The sequence below is a fragment of the Aspergillus caelatus genome (assembly GCF_009193585.1).
Source record: "Aspergillus caelatus strain CBS 763.97 unplaced genomic scaffold BDV27scaffold_94, whole genome shotgun sequence".
NCBI lineage: Eukaryota > Fungi > Ascomycota > Eurotiomycetes > Eurotiales > Aspergillaceae > Aspergillus > Aspergillus caelatus.
In genome coordinates, this window is record NW_022475357.1 from 46,193 (window position 1) to 62,250 (window position 16,058).

Here is a 16,058-nt window from a genome sequence, read left to right on the forward strand (position 1 = left end):
TATGTCATTCTATATTCAACAACTAGTTTTGGCATCTTCCAGGGAACGCCCTACTCCGCTGTCCAACACACTATACTCTATCTACATCCTAGCTTTCACATATACAAAGCTTTATGCTCCAATATCTCGGCACTAATTCGACGGCTTTCCTCCCGCTAAGCTGATCACCTTCTTCGCCGCCCCTTCAAAACTATCAAACGCATGAAGCGGAAGCCCACTCTCAGCGATCTTCTACAGTTAGTATCACTCACACTCATCCATCTATCACAGCATGCACTCACCATTTTCTGTCCCTCTTCCTCATTCGTCCCCCTCAATCGCACCACCACCGGAACAATCATATCCAGATCCCTAAAGGCCATGATAATGCCCTCGGCAATCATATCACACCGCGTCAGCCCCCCAAAGATATTGACAAAGATAGCCTTCACCCGCGGGTCTGAGGTGATAATCCGGAACGACGACTTGACCGTTTTAGATGTTGCCTTGCCTCCTGTATCCAGGAAATTGGCACAATGGCCGCCATAAATTGTGAGTGCATCAACCGTGTTCATTGCGAGTCCGGCGCCGTTTACTGTTTGTGTTAGTTCGATCATTTTTATTTGGACTCGTAGAATGATGTACCTAGAGTTCCGATGCTGCCTTCTCCCTGTAATCTGTGGTGTGTTAGTTCCATATTTCGGCCGTGGGATTGTTGGGACTAGAAAAATACTTCACGTAGACTATGCCGTCTTTCTCTGCTTCGACTTCTTCATGCACTTCTTCTGCCGGGTTCCGCAGGCTGTGGACTTCCTTCTGGCGTCCTGAGCTTCGGAATGCGGCGTCGTCGAAGCCGAAACGTGCGCCTCGGACTTCGAGTCCTTCTGTAGATGGGTTTGCCCGGACTTCTAATAGATAGGCTTCTTTTTCCTTGAATATTTGCCACAGTGCCTGGACTAGTTCTGCTAGTTTCTCGTGTGTGGCTTCGGGGAGATGAAAGTGAGAGGCGATAGATTTGATGATTGGTGAGTTGCCACTGCTGAAGTCTGTGTTAGAGTAGGTGAAAGGAAATTTGACAGTGTGCGACGGCACGAAATCGGCAACTGTTGAAGCTATAACGCAGGGTGATAATGCGGTTCTATCAACCGTAAGATTTAGAAAGATGTCGGATTCTGAGGGTTCTGTTTCGTTGACTGAAATGGACTTTTCTTTTAACATTTCCAGGGCCTGAAACTGCTTTATGAAGAGGGATCGGGCCTGATTCGATGCTGGCGCTCTTTGGCTCTTTTGTAGGGATACACGTCTCATTGTGTGTAGGGCTCTTTTCTGGTATGGGGTGCTGGTAGTCTGTGATATCGTTAGTACCTTGTTTTATATAGGATACTTTGGGAAGTTACAGTAGTGTTCTGAAGCCTTGGTCGACTATTCAGTAGAGTCTTCATTCCTTCTCCGAACTTCTCTGGGTGGTTAACCATGACTGCGCCGGCGCGCTCGAGGGCTTGGTACTTCACGTCTGCACCTGGTTCGCCAATGGCAGTCCATGCGCCTGCATGACCCATGATTCGTCCTGGAGGAGCGTGCAAACCACCAACTAGGGCCATGATCGGCCTTGTATTGCAGTCAACATCAGAGTAAGTAGTAGATCGAGGTACAGGGCACATACTTAGGATTCGTAGTTCTTCTGTTGTATTCTTTGATCCATTCTGCTGCGTCAATCTCCGCCGTTCCACCAATTTCGCCCACGAGAATGATACCCTCTGTATCAGGGTCATTCTCGAAAATCTTCAGAGCATCGACGAAGTTAGTCCCAGCCAAGACGTCACCACCCATACTGATACAGAGGCTTTGCCCTAGACCTGCTCGTGTAGTCGACGCAACAGTCTCATAGCTCAAAGTTCCCGATTTCGCAACAATACCGATCTTACCCGGAGAAAAGCACGGCAACGGCTGGAATCCAATTCGACACTTCCCAATTGCAGAGATGATACCGGGACAGTTTGCCCCGACTAGCCTCGTTTTAGACTGTGTCTGGAGCATGGAGTGGATCTGTGGATAATGTAAGCATGAGCCAGTAACTAAGCATTCATTATAGAATAGAACTCATACTCTGAGAACGTCATGAATAGGCACATGCTCCGCCACAGCCACAACGAGAGGGATCTCAGCTTCAATGGCTTCTTCAATTGCCTTTGCCGTCTGGTTCCCCGGTACGTAGATAGCAGATGCATCCGGTTTCGCTTGTTCTTGGGCCTATTTCAATAATAAGTATATGATTTACGCAGTTGTGAGGAGGAAATTGTACCGCTTTCACGGAGGGGAATACAGGAAGTCCGAGGTGCTCGCCTTCGACTCCTGGCTTTACGCCTCCGACGATCTTGGTTCCCCAGGCCAAAGACTCTTTTACGTTGGCAGTGGCCTGATTGGTTAGTTATTTCTGTTTGGCTATACATTTAGGTAGTTTTTACAGTACCTGTCTGCCTGTAGATCCATGTTAGTATATTTTATCGGAAACTTCATTAAACAAAGATTATCTCACCGGTAAACCCTTGAAACAGAACCCTGGTATGGGCCCCGATCTTCAAGTTTGGAAGCGTATCAGCGTAGGAGTAACTCCGCGACGAGGTAGAGAAACCATTCGTCTGTCTCCCAGATACCAGTGAAAGGGGCACTCTCCGCGCCCGCGCAGGGAGAGATCGCAAGTTCGTCATTTCGCGTCTCGAATACTAATTGTGGATGTATCAATAAAGTGCCCGGGCACACGTTCTGTGTACCTAAGTAGCCACCCTGACGATATCCGCCTGATAATGGCCAGTAATGGAGATATATTGTCGGAATTTAACCCCCTTAAACTGTCCACAGGTCAGTGTCCAGTGTCAATACAATCTAGGGGAGAAAACGCAGTGCCCGGGGGGGTACATTAGAAGAGGAGAAACAATACCTCGGGAGATCAGTCGACCTGGAGAGGGTGTCCGCCGGTCTCGGACTCCTCACCGATCGTTTCCGAGGTTTTGCGGGCACCCATGGTGGGGCATGATTGGTCGTCTCGGAACTGTGGTGCCGTGTTGTCACTCGGAACCTGTTCTATGTTTCTTGGCGGTGAGGAATAGAATCAATCATGGGAGTCTTTTGAATGTTGGTATGGTTGTGGTGATTTGTGAGTTATGATTTACTATGGGAGTTACGTTTAATATCTCGTTGATGGAGTGTGTGTTCCCAAGAGGACATAACTGATTTGCGGAAGTCTAAACATTTTTAAGACCAAGGTATATATAATAACACCTTTGAAAGACATATATATATGAATGGACAAACATGCGTCGAAAATATATTCTTTGGTTATATGAAAGGTATTCCAGACGATATTTACTCCTTGTACTATAGTAGTCCTCTAATCGCCACGATGCGAACCCTAGTCTTTAGCCTAAAACCTTAACGGCTTTGAATAATTAGAGTCGCTTGCCTGTAGAGTAGAATGGAAAGATTAGACACGCATAGTACATAAAATCTAGATGATCAATCCTAATTGGTTTATCTACCACGTTACCAACTAAAACCGTGCAGGTACATGAGGCTAGAGGGCAAATTCGCTGATTACAAACCAATAACGCAAGATTACCAAAGCATACAATGATTCAGTGCATGACATGACTAATTCCATTCTATCAATACTTAGTAGCCGTAGCTATTATACGCAACGAAACCCATAGCCTGTTTCAACATGCCGTTCAATGCGCAAAGATACAATTATCATCTACTTTCAAAATGAAAGCCATTGTTCTGAATGGTACAAACGCTACACTGGTGAGCTCACGGTCTATCCCTAAGCTCCGTGACGACTACCTTCTCATTAAAACCGTGACCGTTGCCCTGAATCCGACTGACTGCAAGGCGATCAGCCAGGGAAGGGGGGCCAAGAACGGCCTAGCTGGCTGCGACTTCGCCGGTAGAGTCGAGGACATCGGCCCAGCTGTCACCAAGCGTTGGAATAAAGGCGACCGGGTATGCGGCTGTACTCATGGCGCTAATAGCCGGAATCTAGATGATGGGTCATTCGCAGAGTTTATCGTTGTAAAGGGAGATGTCTGCATGAGAATGCCGGATGGCATGAGCTTCGAAGAAGCGGCTGGTATCGGCGTCAGCGCGATTACATGTGGTCAAGGCCTATTTCAGAAACTGGGGCTGAATCTTCCTCTTAAGCCTATTGAAGAGAAAGAGTACATCCTGATTTACGGTGGTAGTACGTCAGCGGGAACTCTTGCTATCCAATATGCAAAGCTGTAAGCCCGTGTCCTGCTGATTTGAGATGAGTATGCGGATTTCTCATAAAATTTATAGGGCCGGCTATTCTGTCCTTACAACTTGCTCTCCTAGGAATGTAGATCTGGTCAAATCACGCGGCGCTGAAGCAGTCTTTGACTATAGCGATCCATCATGTGGGGAGGAGATCCATCGTTACACGAAAGGGGACCTCCAGCTGGTCTGGGATACAATCGGCTCCGATCAAGGAGTTCGAACCTGCATGACCGCTCTGTCAACAAAGCCCGGGTGTCGATACGGTACGATTCTTCTCAATGATATCCCACGACAGGATGTCGCCTGTACCCGGAGCATCATGATGACGTTCCGGGGCGAGCCATTCCACTTGTACGGCAAACATTTTCCGGCAAGTGCTGAGGACTTTGATTTTGCGAAGATGTTCACCCGGTTGACGGAAACACTTCTCGCTGAAAACAAGTTGAAGCCCCATCCAATCAGAATCTGTGAAGGAGGTTTGCGAGGCGTATTGAACGGTGTGGGGTTGGTGCAACAAGGGAATGTGAGCGGCGTTAAATTGGTGTATCGAGTTGCCGACACACCTTGATAGTTGCTAGGTAAGAATTCTGTTCCCCACAATCCAAGATTGCGTACCCGGGCCAAAGTTGTGGTTCGGCATGAAAATATTGTGTATAAGCATGGATGCCTACCATGTTAAGTTAGTCTTTTCTTCTTTGTTCATACCCTTTTTTGACCTTTGCGATTGGAACTATGTCAATCCGGGGTGATTTCAAGGCACACTGTCGATCATCTTGCCCATGTGACTTTCATATACAAGCAAAAGCAGAATAGGATGATTTGCGATTGGTCAGGAGCCTTCAATAATGAGATTTGCCTCAGAATGAAGTCATATTTGCTCATAAAAACCTTGTACATATAGCTTCAGGAGACAACAACAGATATCATGAACGGGGATATTCTCGGTAGCTACAGGATATGGATGGTTATAGGCTCACCCAGCGACTTGGACCGACTGATGTAGCTTTCGAGGGTTGGTCAACGGGAATTGATTTGGAGGTAGTATGTATGTACCAACAGAAAAATAGAAATGCTCTCAAGCATAACCGATGGGAAACTCCAAGAGAAAATAAATAAAATAATTTTTTTTTTAAAAAAAAAAACATTGAAGAATATAGAATCATAAGTGGCATGCAGGCAGATAATTAGTCTCCTGCGTTGGGTTGGTATTGTAAAGGATTCGTCCCGTCATCAGGTGTTCTAATCAGGTGTTCCTCCCCCAAAAGACCTACTCCGTGAATTTCATGAACAAAGCGACTGTTCTGGACATCTCCGGCACAGACCAATGGAAGGCGGCGGCCGAAAGGAATGGTGGGGTTCAACTTCTCCACGACTGACGACATTCATTATTTCCACCTCCAATGCTATTAATATCCTCTTTCCCGTCAATTGCGGATCTTTGAAACGGCTGTCGACTCCGACCATCTGGCCGACTATTAAGAGAAACAATTGACATGGCAGCAAAGCCCGGTCCAGAATCCAAGGGTCCGTGATTTTCCTCGCAACCATTGACCCTGTGTGGCCTCAGCTACTTTTAACTTTCCCTTCCAATCCAAAGAGTTATACTTGGCCCGCTCTTTGGAAACTCCTATCTCAACTTTACACACTCCTAACCCCTTCTTACACTTATATTTCTACCTATTATTATTATACATTCCAACTTCACTGACAAACCGCCCTTAATGTCTATTTCAGAAGCCACCACCACGGAGCTCCAATCATCCCTCCGCGAACTCTCCCTCAGTAACAATAGTCCCGTGAAGGACATTGCCCGCCCGGCGGTGAAAACCGCAACGACCAAGGCAGCAACTTCCAAGAAGAAGGCCCCTGTTGTGGCTGATTCATGGGAAGACGAGGCGGACGAGTCGGAACCGGACATCAACTCCCCAGGATGTGCTAGCTCATCGCTGTCGCCATCCGTCACCACCGCAGAGGGTCCCTTAGATCCCCCGCCCACTCCGATCTCCCCCCAGACCTCCCAGACATGGAGCTCTGTGCCGGTGTATCCTGATGTTGGCGGCGTGTCGTCTCGCACGTCGGATTCCAGGTCCCCATCCCGGAGGCCAGAGAAGCAGACTGCTGTTGCGGGGAGAATGATTGCAGGTGCTTTGGGGCTTCGGGCCCCGAAGCGGACAGAGGAGCAGCGTGCGTATGACCGTGCTGTTAAAGAGAAGGAGATAAAGCGGCGGAATCAGGAGCGGGAGGCGGCAGCTAAAGCTAAGGAGGAGGAAGAACGGGCAAAGGCTGCTGTTTGGGATGATTAGGATATTCTCTTTATATTCGCCGTCTATATATTTGACTACTTGAGGCTGGCTTTTTCTAATATGGTTCTTTTTTTGAGGGTGATGCATAGTGTTGTGTAATCGCTTGTCTCTTATATGGTAATTTTTGGTTGGATCATTCGCAGGTGTATTATATTGAGGTATAGTACAGGGGTGTAAGGTGCTGTCTTTTTCACTTGGTGTTCTTTGTGTGAAATTTCTCAGAGTCTGATCGGGATTAGACAAACGGCAAAGGCAATAACACTACTAGTAGGACTCAGATACGACGACCAAAATTTGCATGCGTAACCCCAGGGAGAATACTATGTCGTAAGTAGTTAATTCGTAATACTTTAATAACCTATCCACAGTCCAGCATGATTTTAGTTCGCTCGTTGTCTAAGCTTTTCTAAGCTTAAATCAAGCCCGTAGGCGACCCCGTCCCAGCTAAAGCCCGACCGGGCCAACGCTAACACCATTGCGCCTATGTGTCTCAAAAAATGCGACGGATGAACGAAAATAAGGAAGTGGCAAGAAGTGAAACAAAACGATCTGGAGGACCTCCTAACCACCGATCTGCTCCTGGTGAACTTCCAAAGTATCACCGTCGGCCATCTCCAGCTAAAGCGGGGTAAAAAGCAACTATTAGCCAAGTGATCTGAATGCGCAAGGTGTAGAGGTGAGGTAAACATACCGTGTCTGGCGTGTCTTCCGGGCGTACACGAGTTCCGTCGAACAAGAAACGGACAGTAGAGATCTGCTTCCCTTGACGCTCACAGAACGCGTCCATCAATTTCTTGAGCTGCGTCGAACGCTTAATCTTGAAGAATACTTCGTTGTTGTTGTCAGTCACTTTGATGTTGAGGTGCTCAACGGGAGCAGGAGCATCTCCAGTAGGGAGTCCGGCGTCGGCCATTTTGAAACTGTGAGGACGAAAAGTATTTGCGATGAGCGTCAAGTAGGTGGCGTATTGCTGTGTTTTAAGTAGAATGTCAGCTCTGGTGCGGTAGTTTTGTCGCAACAGGTCGGAGGAAAGTGAGAGTTGACAGGTATTAAATAAGAACTTACGTAGATGTGATCAAGGTCTCGGCGATGATGAAAAGACACCAGACGACGGAAAGGGTTCAGCTGAGGAGAAGATAGAAGGAGCTGAAGAAGCGAATGGATAGATATCAATGGGCTGGCGGCGATGGGAAGGCGACCCCCACCAACCGGCAATGAATACTCACGGATAATCTATTTTGCGGCGCAAGTCCTGATTCCGGTCTTTTAAGTACTTACTATATGGCTTGTTTGCTCTGTTGAATGAATCTCTGGCAGTTCACTTTTCATTATCCTTGGGGGTTCATGTGTTTGTTTTTCCTTTAAATGATTCTTATAATTGCATAGTGATATATGCAATTGGCTTAACCATCAACTTACTTTGTCTTTCGCCTCTGTTTTTGATATTGCTGGTTATATACCTGGATACTATTGCGTCATGGTAAGAGAACACAAAGACGATATGATATTCCACTTGGACCAGGAATGACAATGGCCTAGGGAGGACTAAAGGAGGATCTGGCATACGACCCCCCATGTCATCCACGGGCAGTAAGTCTAGTAACCTCCTTCAGCCATTCATGCTGGACTCTTTACTGATAGGCCAAGTGTGCCATTCAAAGTACTACAAACACCAACCACCCCGGATATATATAGTTCATGGTGCTCATGACTAACCAACGCAGGCTGTTTAACGAAGAACTCATACCAGGAAGAAAAGTGCCAATCCCAGATAAATGCCCTGTATGAATGCTGTAACGCCTTCTACCAAGCTCAAGGGGAGGATGCAAAGACGCCCAGTTGCCCTAAGCCTAGTCTACTCAAGCTGAGGATGAAACAACGTGGTCAAGACAACTGAGACTCTCGCTCTCTTTTTTTCTTGCATGGATACTTCTTGTCCGTTGCAATGCAACAAGATCTGTACATACAGCTGCCCATATATAAACTACGGGCTGTTAAGCCTGGACCAGCATTAGAGTACTCCAGAGAGGAATAGAATTGAAAATTTACGAAGCGATGTGACAACCCCTTTGCAGTCTCAGCCCTCATGCGTCAGGAGGTTCTAGACTAGTTGTAAGAATTGCCATAATTCCTCTAAGACAATCTTGAGCACGCAGAGAGGCCGATTGACCTGAACGAAGATTGAAGCGCTCGTTCCGAGACTCTAATGATTGCCTAATTGACATTTGATGAAGAAAAAGAAAAAAAGAAGGACGAGAAAAAAATGTTCAGGATTTTTAAATGCGTGTGCTGGCCGACGGCGCTAAACTAAATCAGAGTTAGCGGGCGGTCGGCCCCAAAACACGCCGTTCAGCATTCGAGCAGAACAGAAGTTCTCCCCCCAAACCCTGTTTAAAGCTACAGATTCTCATCAAGCGGAGCCACCTTGCAAACCGCTACTGAGAACAGCGACAGTGGTCATTCTTACGCGCCATGGCTCCCTTAATAAAGCCCGCGGGGTCCGCTGGCTTTACGTCTGTAAATGTGAGTTTATTTGTTTTGGCGACTACTTCTTTTGGCGGTGCGCCAACTAATCTCTTTCCCAGGCTGCCCGGGGGTCGACGTCGAATGACCCGGAGATCATCGAGATAGACGACGATGATGACGAACCAATGGATGACGAAGAAGACATTGACGCTAATGAGCAAGATGGTGAGGATATGGAGGAAGAAGAAGAAGAGATAGAAGAGTACGAGGAGGATGGGGAGCAGGAGGATAACGATTCGGTTGAGGAGACGAACGGAATAAACGGCGGCAGTGAGTCGCCGCTAGACCTTGGTCCCTTCCAAAATGGTCACAGTACGGTTGATCCCTTAACGATACTGGCTCCGGTGAAAGGCTGACGGTCTTCAGAAGCGTTCGACATGACAACGCCGGAACTATTCACATCTGCTGGCGCACAGCAGGCATTGCATCCTCTTCGCCGGACCGCGGATCGAGTCACGCGCCAAATCGAGGCGTTCGCAGAAAAGCTCGACCGTTTCAAACAAAAAGAGAACCGTGATAGCGAATTCGAGAATTACCAAGCTGCCTACCAATTGGTGAAGAGCTACCAAACTCTTGCAAATGATTCTATTGAGGATATCTCTAAGCAAAACACGCTAAGGCGCGCGAAGATGGGGTGGAATACCAGCCGGACCAATGGAACAGCGGGGCAGGATCCCAAGACACAGGAGGAACTTCAAAGATTACAGTTAGAAGCGAACACCTGGCAGCTCCTTCTTAATCTAATCAGCATCAACGATCCTCCAAGCAGGGCTAGTGCCAAACAAGCTCAAGAGAATGCCTTCCAGAATCTTCACCGCTACTCGACCGATCGCGAAATATGGGAACAGTTCGTGGGTGCTGATCACTATGCTCTGGAATGCGTGATCATCATGAAATGGCTGGAGCACACTTCAAAATCAGCAAGTCAGGACATTGACTCGATAATCTCGGAGTTAGAAGCACAGGCTGAAAGGGGTCAAGGGATGTGGACCCACGGCTGGCTCTATACCAAGGAGACTATCAAAGGCCAAAAGCGACTGCGAGCTTGGCATCAACCTCTCGAGCCTAACGATCCAGCTGTCACGGCCTCGCTCTTAGTCTCGGAGAAGTCAGAGTCAATGATTACCCAATTGGATCCTGATGCGGTCACTCGACAAAAACAGAAGCTTCAAAAACAGGATCAGTTCCATGAGCGGGCGACTTGGATGACTTGCTGGAAGATGTTGAGACAGGGCGAAAGCTGGACAAAAATTCGGGAGTGGGCAGAATCTTGCCTGGAGAATTGGCGAGCAGTTAGCTTGTGTGGCTCGAGCGTGGATGCAAACTCTTCTCGCGGGGAACGGACGCCTGTTGACGATGGAACTACGCGCATGATGAATTGGCGGTCACAAACTACCTGGCGAAATGCTTGCTCTGCTTTGGCGCGTAGCCAAGGAACCGAAGATTTCGAGCGGGCCGTCTATGCATTGCTTTGTGGCGAGACAGAAGCTGCCTTCAAGGTTTGTCAAAGCTGGGATGACTACCTTTACGTTTATTTCAACAGCGTTGTGCTCTCCCGCTACCAAGGCTTCTGCAAGCAGTTTCAGCGGAAACTTAATCACTCGCCTACAGTTCCTGTTGCATTTGTTCCCGAGCCTGTTGGGTATGCCGATGTGAACAAATTCGTGCTGTACACTAAGGGTAACGAACGCGTCGGGGTCGAGGCACGCAACCCGTATAGGACTATCCAGGCCGCTATCCTGAGTAAAGGGTACGACTCGTTTTTCCACTCCTTGGCGAAAGCGGTATCACAAGCGGCGGCGAGCAAGGGAGATCTGTCCTTCGTACCAGATCTTCCGCCAGCTGCGGTGGACGACTCTCTACTGATTGCGGCTGAGGACGGCGATGCCTTGAGGATCGCGACTCATCTCTACATTATTGCGAACTCACTAGGCTATGTGCGCTCAGATACGCAATTCTCGACTAATGCGTCTATCAATGTCATTGGGTATATTGCCAACTTGGAGGAGGCCCGGATCTACGAAATCATCCCTCTTTATGCGTCGCTTCTACCAACATACCAGGCACACTCTGTGCTTGGCCAGATCCTGATTGAGGTAGTCGACCCGCGGGAGAGACGACAACAAGTCAGGCTCATGGAGAATCATGGTATCGATGTTGAAGCTGTGTTGCGTGATCAGTGGCAGTGGGTTAGCGCTAGTGTTTCCTCAGTTGAGCATTCAAGTACGCTTAAGCGGTACCCCAAGGTTGTCCGTCGCAAGGATGGCCTACCTGAGGTAGTACCAATCAAGAAGGATTACATTGGAACCGATGTATCTGGTACGGAAGAACGCGTCATTCGAAGTTTGGAATGGCTTCGCTATGTTGATGGACAATGGGGGAGGATCTGTCAACTGGGTGCCTTGTTGTACAGGAAATTCTATGGTATGTCTCTATGCCCCTAAGTACCTCGGACAAGGTATTGACTTATACAATTTTACAGTCACTGGTAGACTTGCTGCTGCTCGGGAGTTGAGTAGACGCATGAGGCTGTCGGATATCTCAAGGGAGTCATTTGGGTTTGACGTGACAGCATTCCCCTTTGGCGTTGAGGATGAGGTAGAAGTGTCGACTCCAGAGCCCGCCAGTCCGACTAAGTCGAGGCTGTTCGGCTCTCCTCATAAGCGCAACCGATCCTTAACGAATAGACTGCCCTCCGACGAGCAAACAAGCCTTTTAGTCCAACAATCGCAAACTATGCGTGACTTGGAAGAGCTTATTCTGGCGTTTAATGCACTAGAGTGGTTTGCTGTGGTTTGCGAGAAGCTGGACAAGTAAGTAACCTGGCCGCCTGATATGGGTAATATGCCGGGAAGAATCCACACCAACTAACGATATACAGGAATAAACGCAGACGCGATTCTGGCACGATCAAAAACCTGAAGGACGAGCTTCAGGAGTCTTTAGACGAGGTTTCTGTGCACGTTGACGCACTGCTAGATGAGTGGCTCATGGGTGCTGAGGACGGTAAGGCATCTTTGGAATACATGAGGAGACATATGCTGACACCAATGGTCCACACAGAGACCGAACAAGCCGAGCTGGAAGAAATCCGAAAGACCTACATCCCGGAACTTTTTCTCGACTATCATAATGCACTGTACTATGCCGGACATGTGCTTACCAGCGAGCTTCTGGTGCAGTGCATGAACCTGGCAATTCAGGTGTCCGAAAACGAGTATCTGACTAGCGCCTTTGTGGCGTCTCGTCGGATGGCGGAGCTCGTGGACGCGTTGGCCTTGTCTAGCAAAGCCATGATCAACACACAGGCTAAGCCCGGCAAGAAACTTTTGGGAGGCGAGTCTTTGGGCATCTGGAATGTCGACGTGCCCGATGAGGACAATGTCCTCCCTGAGACGCAGTGAAATGCACATGTACTTACATATCTTATGAACGAGCTGGTGTATATTACCCTCTTTTCTTATTTGTGTTCTCTCATATTTGGCAGGAGGGTTCTGGTCAAACCATCGCATCTGGACTGGATTTAAGAGGGAGTGTTTTATTATTCGGGCGCTTTTTGTCAGGGGTTTGGCTCGATTACAATATCACATCAAGAATTGGCATGGCATTTTCATGGATATTTTGCTCTAGTTAATAATTTGTATAGGATCTTGTGAAATCCTTACTCCTTGCTCACTCTTGCGCAATCATGTTTTTTACACCTAGCTGGCCTGATTTGGATACTTCACCTCAAACCGGGGGCCAATAAAGCTCAATAAAGAGGGTAAAGACTCCAGTATCCACGCCATCAACCCCGTCGCCATCGTGGCGCAGTCCGCAAACTATTGAATATATAGACTAGAAGCTTGCTTCCCGAATCCCGAGTGAAAAAAACACCCCCCAAACTCTAATACCAAACCTATAGACTAGCCGTCATGGGTCTGGATACCCAATAACCACAATTCATACTAAAGCCTTGCTTCACAGAAAAAGGTTATCCGACAGACTAGACTGTCAAGAAACTGGAAGGCCCCATCGAGTAGGACAATAATGTGTACTGTGTACATCATTGCATTGTAATGCTCCGTCGAAGAGGGCAGTGCTTGTATTTCTCCATCGAGCGAGCAATACGACTACGGCCAATTTAGGAGAATACGAATGGAGGGCCCTGAAGTATCTAATGAGTTGAATCAAATGTTTCAGTCTAGATTACGGCTAGACGATGGACGTTAACGCGTTCGTTCCTTGTTCGAGTCAACGGAGGCATCTTGATAGACGATTGCTCAGTAAAAGGCTGTTAGACGGGACGTCGCCTGTTTCTTCCCTGGTCACTTCTATGAGACATATCGACCAAGTCCATGGGGTATCGTGACTAGGTGATATGTAGATAATGGAGTGAGTTGGCGAACTCTATGGAGAACCCCTCTCACAACTAAACTAACCCCCCAGACCGCCATTCCTTCTGTCATAGGTTGGATTCTTTAGGGTTGAGGTTGAAAGTGTGGAATGTTGGGTCGCTGGCATTGTATGAGGTATTAATTCAGATGCGCTCGGGGTACAAACAGAGATACATGGATACCATTAGTAGGTACTAAAGAGGAAGGTGGAAGTCCACTTACTGTACTATACATATGTATCTGTCTATTGTGATAAGCAGTTTGGAGGCTGTGTTCGTTCCTCTGGAGATTAGTACACTTATAGAGGTACGTGTTAAGAGTGGGTCCTTCTAGACACTGTTCAAGTTGTTGTTTGGCAGAAGAATTAAATTATCCTTGCATGTGGCTTTCTGTCTTCTTTTTGAGAGTGAATATATTTTTTTCTTATTGTTCTTATTTGCAAGGATAGATAAGCAGGGGGTGATGTTTAGGGTATGCTTATTATATGCATGGTGAGCGAGATCGATAATCTCGGTATGTCCATCCATGAGTTATGATGGCATGTCGGGTTACCATGTACAAACTACGTAAGTACATACATAGCACAGAGCAATTATGGATTGAGGGAAAACCGGATAGTCCCACATGCTCAACCATGGAAGAGATTCAACAACATACGTGCATCCATAACACATGTTGAATGTCTGCGGTGGGTAAGCCGAAGAACGGCCTATGCTCGCGTCATACATGTTGAACTAGTGACTGCAGTAGTCTTTCTAGAATCGATAGTGAAGCCTCGGTTTAACCAAGACAGGTCTAAGTGGTTAAGCTAGCTACTAGATGGTAAAACAACATGCACGATCACTGATATAGCAGCCGCCTCTGTATAGTCATGCTTACTTACTTTTACCCCCTGTCATCTCTGCGTGGTTACAAATGACGCAGTGTTGTGCTATTCAAGAGAGATCTACTGCATTACATTGGACCACGCTTCATTCCTTTGTCCTATCAGACCATTGACATTGGTGTAACTGCCACATATCATACTACTAAGAGACAGCATGGCACCTCGTACGTACTTCGTTCCCGTACCCACGTCTCGCTTCGTTTCCGGAGAAGTATCCACCCATCTTCTTATGCTTAGAACTACTCCGTACTCTGTACACAGTATGAAGATTGTACGGAGTACAGTATGTACATGTATACGTTAGTACTCCATGTATCTACGGAGTAGACTTGGATCAACCAGCGAGGCTAGCCCTGAAGAACGAGCAATGCAACCGGCCAAGTGAACCAGTAAAAAGTGCCCCAGCGGATGGATCGAACGCCCAAAAATTATGAGGAAAACAGGTCATCAAAGAAAAGGGAAAATCCCAAGGGCTAGACTGTTGGAGACGTGTTATGGGTCCCTTTCCTTTGCACCGCCCATTTGCCAAGCCCCGGAGTTCATTATTCGTCCGCGGCAATGAAACGACCCCCCATCAAGGAGTTTGAACGGTGCAACGGACATGATGAGATTGGTTCATGTGGAAAAAAAAAATTTAAAATAAATAAAATAAAATAAAATAAAATAATTGGCAGGCCAGCAGGTTTGAAAAATTTTCTTTTTTGTCTCCCAAGTGTCCGTTGCGGGCCTCATTGTCGCCTGTACGTATGGGGTAAATAGTCCCATCGACGATGCTGGAGTATAGTAAGGACTACTCCGTACTCTTACCAACCACATCATCATTCGAGGGTCAACACTTTGGGGTTGCTAAAGGATTAAAGTTCCGGATCAAACAACACTACAGTGTGCATTAGTGGCAGGGAATCCATCTATCTATATTGAATTGTATGACTCGCCTCCCCCCTTTTGGAGGTGGTTGTCGTGTAATATCATCAAGTGGGCCCCCTTTTCGGCATCAAACAATTTTATAGACGGCAGAATCCTTTGACGGAGGGGAGGATCAGAATCTCAACTACTCCAGTGGAAAAGATATCGTATCGTAGGTCATATCGCTGCTGGTCATGCAGGAAATATTCTGAATAAGTGTATAGGTCATATAAATAGGTCCAGGAAAGAATGTTGACGGAGCTTTTCCCTGTTCTCTCTTGTGGTATGAGGATACTTGCATAGATATGAGTCCGAAAACGATGTATATCAACAAAAAGTGGTTACATTGTCACAGGAGCAACATCCCAATGTTCTTTTAGGTTATTAGGTTAGGTAGGAATGGTGGGAAAATTAATATGGGAAAATTTTTAATTAATTTTTTTTTCTTGAAAAGGAGAGGAACAAGAAAAAAAGGGAGGAGGTCAGTGTGTTGAAAAAAATTAAAAAATATTAAAAAAAAATAAATCGATGACGGACGGGGAAATGGAGTGAGGCAGTGCAGTGGAAGCCGACGAGTGATGTTCCAGCATTGAACTTGCAGGACAAGGTCTATTAGCAAGTGAAGCAAATCCCAAGCATTGTGTTTCGGTGGCAAGCCATGGACCCATCATTGGAGCGATCCTTGTTTTTTGTTTTTCTTTTTTTTTTTCCTTTTTATGGTCATTAGTAGTTCATTCTCCCTTTTCAGGAAACGTTATTGGAAGAAGATGTTCAAAAGGCAAACTTTCA

General features: G+C 47.0%; 6 protein-coding genes across 6 annotated transcripts; 4 read left to right on the forward strand and 2 right to left on the reverse strand.

The window, feature by feature from the left end:
• Nucleotides 1-31: 31 nt before the first annotated feature.
• On the reverse strand, nucleotides 32-2,879 carry BDV27DRAFT_128756 (putative succinyl-CoA synthetase subunit alpha). Its single transcript, XM_032067048.1, has 10 exons — nucleotides 2,516-2,879; nucleotides 2,450-2,457; nucleotides 2,282-2,395; nucleotides 2,086-2,229; nucleotides 1,643-2,025; nucleotides 1,377-1,587; nucleotides 713-1,326; nucleotides 625-656; nucleotides 282-574; nucleotides 32-228 (listed from the first exon to the last, which is right to left on the reverse strand). Exons 1-10 carry the CDS (start codon nucleotides 2,685-2,687, stop codon nucleotides 133-135), a joined length of 2,067 nt encoding a protein of 688 aa, XP_031927302.1. The 5' UTR covers nucleotides 2,688-2,879; the 3' UTR covers nucleotides 32-132.
• Nucleotides 2,880-3,659: 780 nt separating this feature from the next.
• Nucleotides 3,660-5,039, forward strand: BDV27DRAFT_116454 (zinc-binding alcohol dehydrogenase family protein). The gene is made up of 2 exons (XM_032064676.1): nucleotides 3,660-4,256; nucleotides 4,315-5,039. The coding sequence occupies exons 1-2, from the start codon at nucleotides 3,742-3,744 to the stop codon at nucleotides 4,838-4,840; spliced, it is 1,041 nt and encodes a 346-aa protein (XP_031927303.1). The 5' UTR covers nucleotides 3,660-3,741; the 3' UTR covers nucleotides 4,841-5,039.
• Nucleotides 5,040-5,878: 839 nt separating this feature from the next.
• Nucleotides 5,879-6,874, forward strand: BDV27DRAFT_116478 (uncharacterized protein). Its single transcript, XM_032064677.1, has one exon. It carries the CDS (start codon nucleotides 5,994-5,996, stop codon nucleotides 6,573-6,575), a length of 582 nt encoding a protein of 193 aa, XP_031927304.1. The 5' UTR covers nucleotides 5,879-5,993; the 3' UTR covers nucleotides 6,576-6,874.
• A 262-nt stretch (nucleotides 6,875-7,136) lies between these two features.
• On the reverse strand, nucleotides 7,137-7,488 carry BDV27DRAFT_158046 (SUMO family protein SMT3; the record flags this gene model as incomplete). Its single annotated transcript, XM_032072618.1, has 2 exons — nucleotides 7,137-7,193; nucleotides 7,267-7,488. 2 exons carry the CDS (start codon nucleotides 7,486-7,488, stop codon nucleotides 7,137-7,139), a joined length of 279 nt encoding a protein of 92 aa, XP_031927305.1.
• A 398-nt stretch (nucleotides 7,489-7,886) lies between these two features.
• BDV27DRAFT_128764 (DUF1903-domain-containing protein) lies at nucleotides 7,887-8,575 on the forward strand. Its single transcript, XM_032067049.1, has 4 exons — nucleotides 7,887-8,055; nucleotides 8,115-8,165; nucleotides 8,223-8,235; nucleotides 8,300-8,575. The coding sequence occupies exons 1-4, from the start codon at nucleotides 8,053-8,055 to the stop codon at nucleotides 8,470-8,472; spliced, it is 240 nt and encodes a 79-aa protein (XP_031927306.1). The 5' UTR covers nucleotides 7,887-8,052; the 3' UTR covers nucleotides 8,473-8,575.
• A 372-nt stretch (nucleotides 8,576-8,947) lies between these two features.
• Nucleotides 8,948-12,765, forward strand: BDV27DRAFT_116495 (nucleoporin Nup84/Nup107 family protein). The gene is made up of 5 exons (XM_032064679.1): nucleotides 8,948-9,098; nucleotides 9,161-9,413; nucleotides 9,468-11,525; nucleotides 11,584-11,914; nucleotides 11,983-12,765. Exons 1-5 carry the CDS (start codon nucleotides 9,048-9,050, stop codon nucleotides 12,503-12,505), a joined length of 3,216 nt encoding a protein of 1,071 aa, XP_031927307.1. The 5' UTR covers nucleotides 8,948-9,047; the 3' UTR covers nucleotides 12,506-12,765.
• Nucleotides 12,766-16,058: the final 3,293 nt, after the last annotated feature.